Below are 16,631 nucleotides of genomic sequence, written 5' to 3'. Positions count from 1 at the left end.
ATATATCACATCTGTATATGTTACATGTATGTAGGACGGATGGTGCAAAATATCGAAAAAAGAAAAGAGGCCAGCTGGTCTTTGGCCAATGGGAGCCAGCTCTGGGTCGACTTTCCCATGAGCCCTGTTGCTGTCTGTCCCTTTTATGGGCCTCATATATCGCCTTTCATCTCCAGCTTCATCTCCGAGTCATCCTTCCTACTGCTGCTGCTGCTGCCGCTGGACTAGCGTGTCATTTGTACACCGCCAACGGCATCTGTATATGAGCATATGAGTATATGAGTATATGAGAAACAGGGTTTGTTGTCTGTTGCATTGCTGGGTTGTGCAACATGCAGCATGCAGTTTTGCATCCGGACTTCTCGACTCACTGCAGACCCCGTGACATTCCAATTACACAGGTCGCCTTCTCAACCCCCCTCTTCTCTTTTTCATGTGTCACTCGCACGTCGATCCCCACCCCCACTTCCCACTCCCACCATCGCGGAGAATAATCGTGCGACAACTCCGTTCTGTCCATCACCTCGCCCTCCATCACTCCCACTCCTCGCCCCTCCTCCTCTTCTTCTCTATCTTGACTCCACCTCTGCCTGGCGACATACACGATCTGCTCTATTCTCACATTCGAATCGAACGTAATAACACCTACCGTCCACCTGCATCTCACTTCTATTATCGTCCCTCCGTTCCCCTCGGCTCACTACCCCTTACTCGCTTCGGAACCATTGCACATACACGTCCACTCCACATATCTTCACACCGCACTCTTCGCGTTACCTTTCTCTCCTGCAGACATTAACATTGTTCTCTCACTCTCTGTGCTTTACAACGCGACCAGTGTAGCAGCGTCTATTGTTTCCCCTCCTCCGGCTCAATCTTGTTGCATAAACAGGATGGACTTTCTGAAAAAGTACGAGTCGTTCATCTTTAAGAATGCTTCCCAGGTCTCCAGTATCGAGAGCACCCTGAGGTCATTGACCTACATCCTGCCTGGTAAGGAGAGAGCTATCCTCCTGTGCTTTACATGTCTCAATCAGCCTTTTTCTTTCTTATGCCTGGAGTTTGATATTAACGAGTTTAACATGGTCAATACTTGGCTTCTTTGTCGTGTGCATTCATCGTTTCTAGGCCGGTTCGATGACGCCGATCTCGCTTCGGAAGCTCGTAAGTTTCAACACCAATTCACCATCCCTTCGTCTCTAGTTTCCTCCTCCAGCAGACCGAGCACGAAGCCGTTGTCAATGGCGTTGTAGACCCGGCATGCAATTGACCTGATCATATACACTGCTCTCTCTCTCCCTCTCTCCCTCTCTCACTTCCTACTAGTGTTCTCGACACTCAACTTGCTTGGCCTTTACCATGACACGATCCTGACCAAGCATATCAACAGCCTCCCACCAACACACCGACCCACGCCCTCACCCTTAAATCGATACACTCGGGACTGGCAGAGCTCTTCTGTAGCTTACAAGCGGATCGTCATGCTATTGACCATCATCCAGTACACGGAAGTGTTGATTGAGATGGGTATCCAGAAGAAGTGGGGTCAGCAATACAAGTGGCGGGTCATCACCGCTTTGGAGGCCATTAAGTAAGTACTCGAACGGCTCGCTTAGGATGACAACTCCAGTTTATTTGTTTAGGTTTATGGACCAACGAACCAACCACTTGTGTCACACTCCGACGACAATCGCATCGCGTCCATTTTTCAATGTGAACATGCCAAGGAATGAAACAAATATACGCCGCCAACTAACAAGCGCATTTTATTATTACTATTATTATTTATTTCAATAGGGCTGCTGGTCGCTTGGGACTGATGCGACTGACCAACAACAGGATGCTGATGCACCCTGTCCATGTCGAGCGAGACGTCGACCCCGCACAGCTCGCAGATCTGACAGAGGCCCAGCTCGCCCTCAAAGAGAGTCATTGGACAGGCGCCAGGACAGGAAGCACGCGTCTGCAGCTGAGTGCAGTCCAGAAGAGCAGCACCGGCAAGGCCGGCAAAACTGACGTGACCGAGTTCTTGCTCAGCAAGGTCCTCACGCCAGATGTGGTCCGGAGGCCACGGGACCTGGTGGGGATGTTGAATGGATTGGGTGCTGTGGGCGAGTACCTGTTTATTTTGAGACCTCTGATCTATGTGCTGGCGATGCGCAAGTACGGCCAAAAGTCGTGGTACCCCTGGTTCTTGTCCTTGGCGATCGAATTGGTTTCGAGGTCGAGTATTAAGCATTACTTGGCGAGCCGTGGTAGTGGACGAGCCGGGTCAGGAACACCGTTGGAGAAGGATGAGATGAAGCGACGGCTTTGGTTGTTGCTGTATTATGTCCTCCGAAGCCCATTCTACGACCGATTCACAAAGTAAGGACAGGCAACTTTTGTCGTTTTTTTTTTTTTTTTTTTTTTCTTTGAGCTTAATTCTGACATCTGGCAATGCTGCCTTGCTGATAACAATAGGGAACGTCTACATAACTTCTGCGAGTCTGCGAGCAAGAAGCCATTGATTTCGCTTGTCGGCGGTATCGTCCGAGACTACCAGCCCCTCTGGGAGTCCGTTTACTTTTACAGTACGTCCTTTGTTTCGATCATGTAAACAGCTAATGGCTCAAATGGCTCATTGAATGCCAGCTAACCCTCTCGACTTTCTTTTTCAATTGCTATAGCTGCGGGATCGTAAGGCGACACAGGCTAATTCCAAGCCCCGTGGAGCAGAGGATCAACGATCATAGTGTTGTTGCTGTCCGAATACGCGAAATGTAATACAGTGCAATAAAATTCCTTTTTTATGTTCTCCCATCTGTTCCTTGCACTCCCAATACCTTCACCGTGGCTTTCTTTGAACAGCAATCATGCTCCTTTTATTACTATTTTCTGGTCCAGCAAAAGTTCAACCTGAGAGCGAAATAAAAAATAAAATAAAAATAAAAGTGCCATGGCCTCCATGGCTCCCGTTCTTATTTTTTTTTTCTTTCATCCCCTCCAGTCTTCGATCCAAGATCAAAGACCGAATTTTACTCGGCGTGGTGAGCGGGGAACTCGAAGACGACCTCCTTTCCGGTCAAACGCTTGTAGACGGCGCAGAAGGTGTCGAGCTTGTACTCCAAAGAGGTCGAGTCCTTGGCATCCAAGAAGCTGTTTCAGAAAGACGAAAAGTAAAAATAAAAAAATATATATATGGCACAACATTAGATAAACTCTTTTGAATTCAGACATGAGCATCTTTCCTGAGAAGTACGCGAGCAAATTGAAGGGCACTTACACCTTGATGATACGTCTCTGGTCAGTCTGGACACGGGTGCGCTTGCCGGTGATCTCAGTGGGGTAGACCAAGTCCTCCAAGAGCTTCTCGTGGACCGAGGTAAGAGTGCGGGAACGAGGGCGCTGCTGCTTGGCACGGGAGGTACGGGTGGGCTTGGCCATGATGCGGCGCTGGGCAACAAAGACGACGTGACGGTCCGAGAACTTCTTCTCGAGCTCACGGGTGAGTCTGTTTGGCACGCAAAAAAGAGAGGGGGGAGTGGCAATGTTCAAGAACGATGATGGTGCATTAGTTTTGTTCCTCTGATATTCCAGATGCGTACGATTCCATAAAGGTCTATCATTTCCCTTGGGCAAGAAAAGGCAATAGATTGTGATATGTACCTCTGCTGGATCTTGTGGAAGGCCTTCAGCTGAGGGACGGGAACGAAGACGACGATGGCCTTCTTGCCGTTACCGGTCTCAATCTGACAGCATATGATAAAACGGGAAGAGTCGATTGATGAGTACTTCCGTCCCTATACACTCTGTCTTCGTCATTCAGATCCTGGTTCCATGTCGATAAAGTCGATTATACAGCAGAGTCGTGCGATCTGAGTGCGCTGAGGCAATGTAGGGTCCTTCGCTCTTATCCAGAGCCCTGTTTATATTCCACTAAAAGCTGTCGTTTGATGCACCTCACTTATCAATTGAGTGCTGATATGCGTTCAAGAGACTTGAATAAAGATTCCAGGTCTGAGGTCGTGCCTGAAATGCCTGTTGTGTAGAGATATTTGGCGAGAATGACAATAAATTGATCGTCCTTCCTGGGCACTGTATGGGCGTATGGAGGGAATCCTGATACCATGATCGGCTAGCAAATGCGAGGGGAGGGTTCCTGATCCACTGATACGATTCATCCTGTGAACAAAGGGCACTCAAAGTGAACGTTGTTCGCTTGTGAGGCACTGATCGCTGCCTTGATTTTAGTCCTGTTCATCACTGAATAGCTGGATCCCGATCGTTGCCAAACTCACCTCCTTGGCACTGGAGATCTGAAGGGGCTTGAGCTCCTTCTTCAAGTCAGCGACGTTGTTCTCCAAGTCAAAGAGAGCCTGAGCAACAGAGAGCTCGATCTCATCAGCAGGGCCGTTCTTGGCAATCTTGTGGCTGGCCATATTGTTCTGTTGCATGGTTGATTCCACGTTGGCAAGTAGTCGGATCGCAGATCATCGATATAAGCGTAAAGTATTTTTTTTTTTTTCGATCCCGAAGCAAAATAAGTGGTTGTTGTGTCGATGGGTTCGATTTAGTTTTTCCAGACCAGAAGTGAGATTCCGAGATCGACATCCAGCGATGCATTCCAAGTCCAGTTTGAGAATCGTTGAATCATAGGTTCCCCGTATGATGATGTATGTTCAGTATAGATCCCGATCGCATGGCGCCGATAGTGTCAATCAATAGATAAGTGAAGAGAATGAAGAAAAGTGGCAGCATGGGAGTTAGTTGCTTTGTCGACGGATGGATAGGCTGATGCGATTGCCGATCGATGGATAGGATGTTAATCCATATGGCCCTCAAAGGGATTCCCCTGATTGATGCGCGCGCCCCTTTCACTCTCGGTTCTTACGATTCTGAAAAAGGGAGAAACCCACTCTGCGCCAGTGGTAACGCGATAATAATCGCAAATCCGCACGGCCTCTTTAAATGCAAATAGCTGAATTGCCAGCAGGCTACCCTCCCATATTTCAATTTACACTATTTCCTTCCCCCCCTCTTTTTTTTTTTTTTGGAAATGAAACATTATTGTGAGCACCGAAGTCAATACACACCATCATACCAGCATGTATAATGAAGATCCTCACGGTAAGTTTTGGCACTCTTTCTTGCTCGGTGTTCGATGGGGATCGGATATGATCGCCTGTTAACCCAGAGACCTTTTTCACCTGCCTTTTAGTTCGTGCGAAGTAGGGACACTATGTAATTGGATCGAGCCTTCGCGCGAGTGTATGTGAGAGTGTGAAAGTGTGAGAGTAGTGTGAGAACAAGTAAGCAGCGAAATAGTGCCGCCGATGTTCCCGTTTTACTGTGTCCACTTCAGCCCTTGAAGGGAAGAAGGTCGGCGTCCGTTTGAGTTTTCTTGTGTCCACCATTGGGTCAACTGAAGAATCGACCCATTGACTTTCTCTCTTTCTTCCCCTGCAAGCTCTTTATCATTTGCTGTTAATGTCGATTTATGGAATGCTGTGCCTCATCCTCTTCCTCCGATCCAGGAACATGAACTGAAAAACTAATAAATTCTAAAGTGAGCGAAATATCGATGTAACCCTGATTGGTCCGTGACAAAAGCAGCCGGTGGAGGAGAGGTAAAGGTGGAGACAGAAAGAGCGACTTCAGGGTGCCATCAAAGGCTAATTGCCCGTCGCAACAGCAGCAGCATCGTCACCGTTGCGCTTTTATACTTGTTCACGACATTTACATACTCGTAAGGGCAACCTTGCATTTCCTTTTATTTTATTTTTTTCTCAGGAACATGAGTGCTCAATTCTTTCTCGGTGATAGTGTATATGTGTGCCTGTGTGTGCACAGCCTCTGTCCCGTTCTCCCCTTTGCTCAATCCTTCACCGGAGGAGGGTGCCAGATCGACAGCGAGCAATTGAAGGAGACACATAGGCGAGGAAGAAGAAATATACTGCCAAGAGGGAAGGTAGACAGCCTACATGGCTGCATAGCTGCATGGGTACATGGCCACCCTTCTCTCTTTTTTCTTTTGCAATGGTTCTTGCTTCAGCTAAGGATCCACAGCGTCTCGTTCTTGTGTTCAGGTAACAAAAAAAAATTACTTAGTAGAAAAAAGTTTCGCCCGTTCCTTTTTTTTACTTCCTCCTCTCTTTCACTTTATTATTTCTTCTCTCATTCACATACAAGCTGTTTTTTGCATGCCAAAAGGTCATTTCACTCACCCCACAAGGCTGCCAATCCCACCTAACCACCCAAACAGCAGCTACAGAGCTACAGAGGAGCTAGAAGAAACAGAAGCAGGCATTGAACCAATTAAGACCATACAGCCCATCGTAAGTAGGTAAAAATACCGTCCACAGTATCGTATACATTCTCTTGTGCTCCTTGCGCATGTCTGTCTTCCTCGCCTCGTCTTCTCTATCGCTGCAGCCAATGCCATAACGCTTGCGGTTAGAGAACAGAGCCATTCAACGGAAGACCTCATGCCGAGCCTTGGTCATTCCAACTGCAAAGCAATGCACCTTGCATCCCACAAAAGACCCATACCGAAGTCGGTCTGGGAGGAGGCCCAGCTGAGTCGTCGAGGCACCAGCCCCGGTTTTCACCGTTTGCTATTCTTCATATCTCACCAAGGGCAGGGTGGTCTTCGTTGGATACCCAATTGTCCTGCCCGATGCCGCTGGCGGCTGTTTTTTTTTTGTCTACAAGTCGAAACTCGACCCCCCGCCCCAGGTGCCTGGACGGTTCAGCTCTACGCTCATCTTGATGCAGAGTCGACCCATCCTGGCATCCTTTAGAACAGGATCAGATCGATGCAACGGATCAATTGCACAGGAGAGGATGAACGGAGGGAGCTCTGCAGATGGTTGCTACTTCCACCCGCCCTCTTCTCCGCCCTCCCCTTGAATCTCGATGTCGCTGAGGGCGATATCCAAAGGATCGGGTCTTCACATTCTCTTCCTTATGATCAATTGGCGATGAATATTTTAGGCTAACATGCTCGTATCTTCGCTTTATTCTCTCTGGTCCATTATGTGTAGGAAGATCGACTTGCCCAGAGGCCATGAACATACCTGCCTCATTATCGAAAACAACAACAGCAGGATAAAGAATACACCAACACCACCACCGTGAACCACTGGGTCAGCGTTTCGATCACGATATAGATATACCACGAGAGTATACCCCATCGTCATCCCCCTGTCCTTCTGCCGAACTTCCAGCCAACAATCAGTAGCAGTAGCAGCCATCAGTCTTCTTCACTACTGCTCCCGGAGACACCACAACAACACAAAGAACACAACGTTGCTCAAGATACAGTCTACGCAAGGATTATCAATGACCAGAGCAGCGGCGAACCGAAAGCAGAGCGCAGGAAGCACTACTGCAAGTTCAAGACCAGGTCCGATCTTCAGGGGCCGAGATGTTGTCTTTGTAGACCCACTCGGTAAGAAGGGAGGAGGGGTGTTTTTTTTTTGTTCAATGGTCTAATTTCGACCAGAGGCGGAAATAAGGCCACGCACTCCAAGGGAAGAGCAGTTTGAGAGATACTAATTCTGCTTTCTGTTTATTGCTGCAACATTTTCTCTCTCTCTTTCTCCCTTTCTCTCTTTCTCTGAACAGATGATAAGGAGAGCTACTGGTGGCCTGCCATGGTAATGGCCCTTCCTCTACCATTGTGATACTTGTTGATTTTGGTCGCTGCTTTTGTACCTGATCCCCCCGTTGGCGTATTTCCATATCAAGCGTATGGTTTTATTGATAACATGTGCACCTTGCTCATGCTCTCTTCGTTATTGCCATTTCTCGCCTGCACATCAATTGCATCGTGGGTCGTGGGTAATTCTCATCCTATATTAGATCGTTCCCGTGCCCGAGATCGACTCCTCGATGGACTGCACTGTCTTGAACCCGGGCGAGTGTCTAGTCAAGTACTTTGAGGATAACAAATATTCGGTTGTGCCCTTTTCAGATCTGCAGCCCTTTGTGCCGACAACTATCCCGTTTCTCGAGTTCGAACTCAAAGCCGGCCAAAAGTTCCTCAAGAATGGAGGCGTGGTGAATGCTCTCGCCTACCTGGAGTCGGGCAAGGTCAAGCGCAAGTTTTCCTGGCACCGCTGGGGTACCGCTCAAGACCAGGAACTGAGTCTCGATCTGAACAAACACAAGACCATCAACTTGCCCCTAGTTTCGGACGAAGCGTTCGTCGAGATCCAGCAGCAGCAGCCCCAGGGCGGAGCCTTGTCCTCGGCATCATCTTCGCCCACCACCTCGACCAAGAGCTATTCAAACAGCGAAGCCGACAGCAAGGATCAGACTGTATCGGTTACATCTTCCATATCAGGATCGGCGTTGAGCTCAACAGAGGAAAAGATGTCGTCCACAGCTCACAGTTCCCGTGGCGGGGGCCTTAAGAATGGACTACAGCGACCATTGGGCGGTATGGGATCGCAATCGTCCACTTTGCTTCCATCGCCGGTTAGCCTGGCCGATCTGGCGACAGAGCCGATGGACGAAATAGAGTTCAGTCCCCGATCGGCCAAGGCAAAGGGAGAGGCAAAAGACAGTCCTACCGCCGCCACGACCACTGCAGGCAGGTCACGGTCCCGCCGCGGGAGCCGAGATAACGAGAACAAGGCCTCGGCGACTTCCAACACAGAGAAGGATACAACCAAGCGATCCCGGAATGCAAGCGAGCAGTCGTCCAGTTCTTCATCTCCCACCGCATCCTCAGTATCTAGCGCAATTTCGTCTGCCACTGCGGCAACCGCAACGCTGACCCTGGACACGACCGCAGTTGAGGGCACCAAGCGGCGGAAAACGACGTCGGAGCCTGCTGCATCGAATGATACTCATAATGGTGCACCGCAAGCTGGACCAGTCTCGGCTCGAACATCCAGGCAAGGATCGGTCGAGCCTAGCTCATCACCGCGATCGACTCGACACTCTTTCCGCAATGCAAAGTCGTCCGAGAACAAGGATCAACCTGAGTCACCACAAGAAGTAATGGCGCCCATAAGACTGCAGACACAACGCATGACGAGACAACGATCTGCACCCAAGAGCGCGAGCTCGTTACCCTCGTTGCCCCCACCTTCACCCGTACAGCCTGACAAGGCGAATAGTATCAAAGAGGAAGTCATGGCTGAGCCGCCTTCCAATACCAAGAGCGAAAGTGATCAGGTTGACATGGCGATGTCTGCTAAGGCGGAGCAAAAAGACCAGGGCGATAACACAACGAAAACTGAGGGCGGATTGACTGCCATGGATATCGGCGTCCCAGATTTGACCACGAAGTCTGATCAAGAACGAGAACCGTCCTCATCTGCACCACCGTCCTCTCTGGTTTCCACTACGACGTCGTCCTCGTCGTCACCTTCATCAATAGGACTCGAGGAAGCAGGATCAACATCGTCATCCTCAAACAATGAGCTGATGCAGTCATTAGAGCAGGAGCGGCGAGAGATGGACTATAGCTTTGAGCATGTGTTGCCTACACTGGCGCTTGGATCGAAGGAGCGTGAGGCCTTTTATGAGAACTGCATGGATCATCTCCAAAGGCTACGACAGGAACACCGACGTCTGAAAGAAATTTTGAAGAACTCTGACTACATACCCAAGGGACGACGGGCGACGCGGTCTTCACCGCAGTATCATGCCCATCATCAGCGTCATGGTCACCATTATCATCTGGAGGAGAAAACCAATCGTCGGCATTCGCCTGTGCCCTCGAGAAACAACTCTTCGTCATCTTCGAACGGCCATGGCAGTGGCGCCGCAAACCATAAGGAGACTAAGGAGACCAACGGCAGCAATGGCATAGCTTCGAAATCGAAAGCGGCCGAGGCATCCGCAGCATCATCCACAACAACGGCGGCAACAGAAAAAGAACCGGCAGCATCAACAGTACTGTTCTATCAAGGATCGACGCCGTCGTCAGCGATCTTGACGTCGAACATCGCGACGACAACACGGCGATCTGCAGCAACTGCAGCGGCAGCGGCTGTGACAGCAACGGTGTTAAGAGGCCGACAGAGTTATAACAATAATGGCATCAGTCAATTGAATGCAGACAAGGGTACATCAGAGTCAGGTTATTCGAAAAAGCGAGGCACAGCAGCAGCAGCAGCAGCAGCAGCACAGGCAGCCGCTACGGCAGCAGCACAGGCATCCCAAGGCATGAGCGACGGTGTAGGATCAACTGTGACGACACGAGCCAAGCGACGACAGCGGTGAGCTAAGGGACGACAGCATTGGTCTATGGTACAAAAATAGCTGATTCAACCACAGGGGCACCATTCTTTTTCATTTTTCATTTTTAGTTTTTCTTTGCTGTTTCTTGCTGTTTCTTTTTTTTTTTTTTTTTTTTTTTCTCTTATGGAGGGGGAAGCGTACCCTGGCTTCTACGTTTCATTTTTTCATTTTTGCACATTACGTTTTCAGTTCTGCTAATTTTCCTTTTGGTATGGTCTACAACACCAACAACACCAACAACACCAACAACAACAACAACAACATACACACATTACTCATCATCGCAATAATAAAGGCGAATTGTCAGTATGCATATAACACGCGTCAGCATTAGAGATGTACGAAGAAAGATGTAAGGAAAGGAGGAGAGTAGAAAAGTGAGATGGAGCTGTATACAACGTGTGCAGTGGAAAAGATGACTCTGCTTTGTGCCGCAAGAAGGGCCTTGTTTCCCCGCAAATTCCCAAAAGGGAAGGTTGAGAGACGATGATTCATCTTTCAGTTCCTTATCTCTCGAAGATCCAGAACGCACACCTTTAAATACCCGCCCTCGCTTGGTTTTTCTTCTTTTTTCTTCTTACATACACACACCCCTCCCTTCCCCTCTTTCATTCGAAGACACGACCGACAGGCAAACATGGCAGCAACTCATAAATGGAACTTTGGCGCCGGACCAGCGATGATCCCTCGTCCTGTGCTGGAGCGCGCACAGGCAGAGTTCCTCGACTACGAAAACTCTGGTCTTTCGCTTATGGAACTCTCACACCGTTCGTCGACCTACGAGAACCTGAACAACAAAGCCCAGGACCAGCTTCGCGAGCTCCTTTCCATCCCCTCAAACTACAAGATCGTCTTCATGCAGGGCGGTGGACACACCCAATTCGCCGCTGCCGTCTATAACCTTCTCGGCTGGCGTCACCACCAGAACAAAAAGGCCAACAAGGGACCGGAGAACTGGAGGGAGATTCCTGTGGATTACATCATTTCGGGAGCCTGGTCCGCCAAGGCTGCAGAGGAGGCCAAACGACTCGGCGCAAACGTTCGTGTGGTCTGCGATGCCAAGAAGGCTCTGGGCGGCTACACGGGCATCCCAGACGAGAGCACCTGGAAGACCTCCGACCCGCAGGGAGAGTTCCGAACCCAGGATCGAGATACGTCCAACACGCCCGCATATCTCTACTACTGCGACAACGAGACCGTCAACGGCGTCGAGTTCCCTTTCGTGCCCTCGAAGCACGACCCTTCAGTCCCACTCGTCTGTGATATGTCCTCGAACATCCTCTCCCGCCCCGTCGACGTGTCGAAATTCGGAGTCATCTATGCGGGCGCCCAGAAGAACATCGGTCCTGCCGGTGTCTCGGTCGTGATCGTCCGTGAGGACCTTTTGCAGACCAGCGAACTAGCCGACGGGGTTGCGCCCGTGCCGTTGATGCTCGATTACAAGACCATGGTTAAGAACAACTCGCTCTACAACACCCCGCCCATGTTCGCGATCTACATCTCCTCCCTCGTCTTTGACTGGCTCTTGGATCCTCAGGCTCAACGTGTTCAGGATGGACAGTACTTTTCGAAGGAACTCAAGGGTATCGAAGCCGCTGCTGCAAGGAACGAGCGCAAGGCTGCAAAGCTCTACAAGGCCCTCGAGGACTCGAGGCTGTACAGGATCGTCGTCAAGGATGTCGCCGCACGATCCAAGATGAACGTGCCCTTCAGGATATCAAAGGCCCCCAAGAGCGATCCTAATGCGGTCCCCGATAAGGCTGAGGACGAGAAGATCGAGGCCGATTTTGTTGCTCAGGCGGAGGCCAGAGGATTATTGCAGTTGGCGGGGCATCGTTCCGTCGGTGGTATTCGTGCGTCGATTTATAATGCCATGACGGAAGAGGGCGTCGATGTCTTGATCGCCTTCTTGAAGGAATTTGAGCAGCAGCATTAAACACACACACACAAAACACACAAAACACTCATACCATCTATGCCATTCCACAGAGAGACGCATATTCACACACACACACACACACAGACACACACTCATAAAGATATACAGGCAAAAACAACTTTTTTTTTTTATTTACCTCGAAAGCAAAAATAAGCATGTAAAAGGATAATAAAATCGATATAAATACAAGTGGGTTGAGAGCAATGCTGTCCTCTAGACCTTCAGCGCGAAACTCTTTTTGTCCACAGGCACATTCTGCGCCTTCTCCTCCAGTTCTTCTTCCTCTTCCTCCTCCTCCTCCTCCTCCATGTCGTCCTCCTCATCCTCATTAATGCTTTCGTCCTCATCCTCACTCACGCTTTCGTCCTCATCCTGGCCAGACTTGCTATGCTGGCTTCTCCGGGTATCGGTCTCCATCATCGCCTCGTGATCCCCCAAATCATCCCGCACACCCTTCCCGTTCTTGTCGCCCTTCCCCTCTGCAGCCGCCGCCGCCGCCAACTGCTGCTGCCTCATCTTCGCCAATCTCTGGTCCTCCTGGATAATCTGCGCGTCCGAAGGTGAATACTGTCGCCGACAGAATGCAAGCGTATAATCCGGCAGCAAACATGCAGCCGGGATCACCAGCAGACCCAGATAATAAAACGGCATTGAATGCAGACCCGTAAAGACGCCGGCTTCGAGCAGGCCCACGACCTGGAGTCCACTAAACACAACCATGTATCCGACCATACTGATCCCGAGCGCCAAAAAGATCGGAAGGGTCCAGTGCGAGATCATCAAAAGCATCTTCAGGGTCACGGTGATCAGAACTAGCGAGCCGGCATAGAAGCTGACTTCCGAAGTATCCATCGCCTCCGAGTGACCGTTCACGATCCCATGTTGGATCGATCCGTATAGGCCCCCGAAGAGCGCTATAATGCAAACGAATAAAAGAAAAAAAAATTGCACCGTTAGATAAAAATAAACTGCATTACGGCTTGTCATACCAGGAACACAGGCGAGAACGATGAACCTTACCTCCAGAGTGCCAGAAGGAAGCAATGCCCCATCCAGCCATGGTCAGCGTGTTCCAATATAGCCCATCTTTGACCGCCTTATACAACTTGGGGTACCGCCCAATACTCTCCTCCTCCACATCCTTCTCAAAACAAGCCGTCGCGATCGGGAGCAGAGCCGTGAAGACCATATTCCACAGAGTCAAGAAGTTCTCGTCATACAACGCTCCACCGGACCATCCGTTCATGAACCCGAACCAGAACTGGACCGTGATCAAGCAGATCGACTTGTAGAACGAGAAGAAGATAATCTTGCTCATTCTCAAATACGAATAACGTCCGTGGATCGTCAATAGTCGCTTCAGGTTCTTGAACTGCTTGAAACTGAAGTCGGACGAACGAGCCGCCTGTGCTCCTTCCATGCCCTCGATACCAACACCGACGTGCGCGGCCTGGATCATCGAGATATCGTTCGCGCCATCTCCGATCGCGAGGGTCACCTTATGCAGCTTCTTTCGCACCAGCTTCACCACTAACGCCTTCTGCAGCGGTGTCACACGGCAGCAAATCACCTAGTGAAGACATATATTCAAAATAAATAGAAAGGAAGGGTCAGTAAAAGAAACGAGAGACAAAAGGGAGATCCTGTAGAGCGAGAAGGAAAGCACACTTACGGAATGGCAGTTGGTGCCGATGCGGAGGAACATATCCTCGTAGATCTCATTACCGAGCACAAAGGCCAGACTCTCGCCATTGACGACGAGCGCGTACCGATCCTTCTCTGGTGGCTCGATCCCCGGCTTATTCGACTGCTGATACTCCTGCCAGTAGCGCTCTTCGTCCCGCTCACGCTCCTTGATCTTCTCCACAAAGTACTCCAGCACCAACCGACAGTCGCGCTCAGCCTTCACATTCAGCACCAAGATCTTCATCGCCGGCGAGATCAGTCTCGAAGAGATCCCGATATTGATAGCCGTCTCCTGCTTGTCTCCTGTCAACAGCCAGATCTTGATATCTGCCTCCATCAGGTACTCGATCGTTTCCGGCACCTGATCCTGAAGTCGATCCTCAATCGCTGTACACCCTAGCAACCGCAGCCGTCCTTCGATCGACTCGCAAGCCGTCCGGATCAACTCCTCCCGATCCTCGGCTCCATCATCACCATCGCCGCCAATATGGCACTCGGCCTTCGAGTACTTCTCATCAAAGATCCTATACTCCTCTGGACTGAGCGGTCGCCAGGCCAGCATGAGCGTGCGCAACCCCGCAATCGAGAACCGTCGCACGGTCGAATCCAACTGCTGCATCAGCAACGGGTCGTTCTCCATATGGTCTGATCGTGCCAGAATCACATTGTCGGCTCCCTTGCAGAACAGCTGGATTCCCTGAGGCGTGTCGATGATCACAGACATGCATTTCCGGTCCGACGTAAACTCGAGCACCTTCAGAACCTTGTACGTCTCCGTAATCAGTCCAAAGATTTCGACCGTAACCGAGTCCTTGGTCTTGGCCTTTAAAACCACACCGTTATCTCTCAGTGCCTCCAATAGTGCTGACTCGTCCGGGGACTGGGCCTCGTACAGGAGCTCTCCCGTCTTGGAGTCCTCGCATGGCAAGACAGCATGGCAGACCGCAATGTTGCGACAGAACGCCATCAGCAGGTCATATTCCTCGTCGCTGATCGAAGGGTCCCGCATCCGCTGTCCCAAACTGCCGGGCTGTTGGAGCTCATGGAAGGTCCGACCCCCGATATGCCACTTGGAGAGCTTCATCACGTTCCTCGTCAGCGTCCCTGTCTTGTCTGAGAAGATATACTCGACCGCGCCCAGGTCCTCATTCAGGTTCGAGTTCCGGACATGCATCCGCGTCCAAGTCTTGGGTGCCTTCTTCTTTTTCTTCAAGAACCCAGGCCGGTGCTTCTTCCAGAACTTCGTCGGCTTTTTCGTATCGTCCTTATTGAGGGTCGAGACGTGGGTCGATTCCGAAAGCGTCTTCATTAGTTTTCGTCTCTTTTCCTGCTGCCCAGTTGTTAAAGTACCATTATCGATCCCTTGCTCGGCCGCAATTTCCTCCAGTTCCGCTTGACTCAGGGGTCCGTCCGCATAGCTCCTCATCTCCTCGTCCCAGATCATCCAGAGCGCCTGAACGACTCGACACACCTCGACGGAGATAAAGACCGAGATCGGGATCACGAACGTATAGACCACATAAAAGTTCATCAGCTGGCCCACAAACACCCTCGCGCTCGACGGGGTCGAATCGAATTCGGGACCCTCCTGCGTGGTATACCAAGCCAGGGGCGCCCTCAGGTACTCGGACCGCAGACCGACATAGGCAAAGCACATGGAGCTGACCAGTAAGAAGGCATTGAACACAAAGATGGCGACGATCATCCTATTCAGCCTCGTCTCCATCGTCGAGAACTTCAGGCCTGTGTTCTTGAGGTTCCGCATCATCTTCGTGTCGACGCCCGCATACAGGACCACGCCATAGACCCATTCCGTGTTCTTGAGCCACGATCCCCTCAGCGCCACATTCGTCATTGTCACGGGCGAAACCTCATCCATCTTGAGCCGCCCATCACCAGGATGGTTATTCTTCTGTGTTGTCCTGACCAGACTGCTCGAAATCCGACTCGCACCCGACGTCGAGATCGACGAGGCAATCGAATCCAGACTGTTTTGGCTCCGATCCCTGACAACATCCCTCGATATCCTCCCAGATGCTGCGGCAGTGGCGGCCTTCTCATCGTCCTGCAACGTCTCAAAGTTGAAATCCGCTCCATCGTACCGCAACTTGACCCTTCCGTCCAATCTCGACAGCCGCTCATTCGGCATCTCCGTCGTGATCTTCCCGGTCAAGCGCGAAATCTGCTCCAGTCGGGTCAATTCCGAAGTCAACGTCAAGGCGGTCTTGCGTTTCAGGTTCGTCTCCCCATCGAGTTCCGAGGTCTCGACGAAACAGGCGCCCTCGTCCATCGAACTGGAGAGGATGACCACGTCCGCGGGGATCTTATCGTTCTTGGAGATCTTCAACACATCACCCGGTCGGATATCCTTGCTCATGATGGGTATCAGCTCACCGTTCTTCACGAGTGTGCATCCTAAACTGTTTGAGCGCTTGTCCTGCTGGTATCGTCTCTGTAAATTTCATGAGCAATGGGGATTTTGGTTAGAGGATGAACGCCGTTTTTTTTTTTTTTTTTTTTTTTTTTTGGGGAGGGGGGGTTGGATTTGAATTGGATTGACTTGACTTACATAGTCTTCAAGGGCATCTTTGACGGCAGTGATGGTAAGAACCAGGGTCAAGGGTAGGATCTCGGTCACGGGCGAGAGCGATGGCTCTGCGCAGACAAAGATGGCGGCGCAGAGGAAGTAGATGTTGTAGAACCGCTTGAACTACGATTTCCGTACGTAGGTTGGGTTGTTACACCAACAAAAAAAAAAAAAAAAAAA

At 50.5% G+C, this 16,631-nt stretch overlaps 5 protein-coding genes across 5 annotated transcripts; 3 read left to right on the top strand and 2 right to left on the bottom strand.

The window, feature by feature from the left end:
- Positions 1-893: 893 nt before the first annotated feature.
- Positions 894-2,683, top strand: BC939DRAFT_505147 (peroxisome membrane protein; the record flags this gene model as incomplete). Its single annotated transcript, XM_051560618.1, has 6 exons — positions 894-993; positions 1,129-1,164; positions 1,327-1,591; positions 1,798-2,367; positions 2,464-2,573; positions 2,670-2,683. The coding sequence occupies 6 exons, from the start codon at positions 894-896 to the stop codon at positions 2,681-2,683; spliced, it is 1,095 nt and encodes a 364-aa protein (XP_051410034.1).
- On the bottom strand, positions 2,670-4,617 carry BC939DRAFT_238251 (40S ribosomal protein S7). Its single transcript, XM_051550917.1, has 4 exons — positions 4,281-4,617; positions 3,649-3,731; positions 3,266-3,493; positions 2,670-3,138 (listed from the first exon to the last, which is right to left on the bottom strand). The coding sequence occupies exons 1-4, from the start codon at positions 4,434-4,436 to the stop codon at positions 3,018-3,020; spliced, it is 588 nt and encodes a 195-aa protein (XP_051410033.1). The 5' UTR covers positions 4,437-4,617; the 3' UTR covers positions 2,670-3,017.
- Positions 4,618-7,643: 3,026 nt separating this feature from the next.
- Positions 7,644-10,331, top strand: BC939DRAFT_238231 (uncharacterized protein). Its single transcript, XM_051550916.1, has one exon. The coding sequence runs from the start codon at positions 7,876-7,878 to the stop codon at positions 10,219-10,221; it is 2,346 nt and encodes a 781-aa protein (XP_051410032.1). The 5' UTR covers positions 7,644-7,875; the 3' UTR covers positions 10,222-10,331.
- A 380-nt stretch (positions 10,332-10,711) lies between these two features.
- Positions 10,712-12,429, top strand: BC939DRAFT_458282 (pyridoxal phosphate-dependent transferase). The gene has a single exon (XM_051556578.1). It carries the CDS (start codon positions 10,877-10,879, stop codon positions 12,173-12,175), a length of 1,299 nt encoding a protein of 432 aa, XP_051410031.1. The 5' UTR covers positions 10,712-10,876; the 3' UTR covers positions 12,176-12,429.
- BC939DRAFT_238225 (uncharacterized protein) lies at positions 12,284-16,608 on the bottom strand. The gene is made up of 4 exons (XM_051550915.1): positions 16,434-16,608; positions 13,851-16,316; positions 13,199-13,748; positions 12,284-13,092 (listed from the first exon to the last, which is right to left on the bottom strand). The coding sequence occupies exons 2-4, from the start codon at positions 16,239-16,241 to the stop codon at positions 12,392-12,394; spliced, it is 3,642 nt and encodes a 1,213-aa protein (XP_051410030.1). The 5' UTR covers positions 16,242-16,316; positions 16,434-16,608; the 3' UTR covers positions 12,284-12,391.
- Between the last annotated feature and the right edge of the window lie 23 nt (positions 16,609-16,631).

Source organism: Gamsiella multidivaricata (genome assembly GCF_025024155.1).
Source record: "Gamsiella multidivaricata strain RSA 2152 chromosome Unknown BC939scaffold_53, whole genome shotgun sequence".
Classification (NCBI taxonomy): Eukaryota; Fungi; Mortierellomycota; class Mortierellomycetes; order Mortierellales; family Mortierellaceae; genus Gamsiella; species Gamsiella multidivaricata.
The sequence above is the reverse complement of the archived record's forward strand: the minus strand, read 5'-3'. Positions and strand labels throughout refer to the sequence as shown.

Coding starts and splice junctions, on each gene's coding strand:
- BC939DRAFT_238251 (XM_051550917.1), bottom strand. CDS start 4,436: ATGCAACAGAACAATATGGCCAGCCACAAGATTGCCAAGAACGGCCCT. Junction 3,732..4,280: donor AGATCTCCAGTGCCAAGGAG/GTGAGTTTGGCA, acceptor ATATGCTGTCAG/ATTGAGACCGGTAACGGCAA. Junction 3,139..3,265: donor CAGAGACGTATCATCAAGGT/GTAAGTGCCCTT, acceptor TTTCTGAAACAG/CTTCTTGGATGCCAAGGACT.
- BC939DRAFT_238231 (XM_051550916.1), top strand. CDS start 7,876: ATGGACTGCACTGTCTTGAACCCGGGCGAGTGTCTAGTCAAGTACTTT.
- BC939DRAFT_458282 (XM_051556578.1), top strand. CDS start 10,877: ATGGCAGCAACTCATAAATGGAACTTTGGCGCCGGACCAGCGATGATC.
- BC939DRAFT_238225 (XM_051550915.1), bottom strand. CDS start 16,241: ATGAGCAAGGATATCCGACCGGGTGATGTGTTGAAGATCTCCAAGAAC. Junction 13,749..13,850: donor TCGGCACCAACTGCCATTCC/GTAAGTGTGCTT, acceptor TGTCTTCACTAG/GTGATTTGCTGCCGTGTGAC. Junction 13,093..13,198: donor TTCCTTCTGGCACTCTGGAG/GTAAGGTTCATC, acceptor TTTGCATTATAG/CGCTCTTCGGGGGCCTATAC.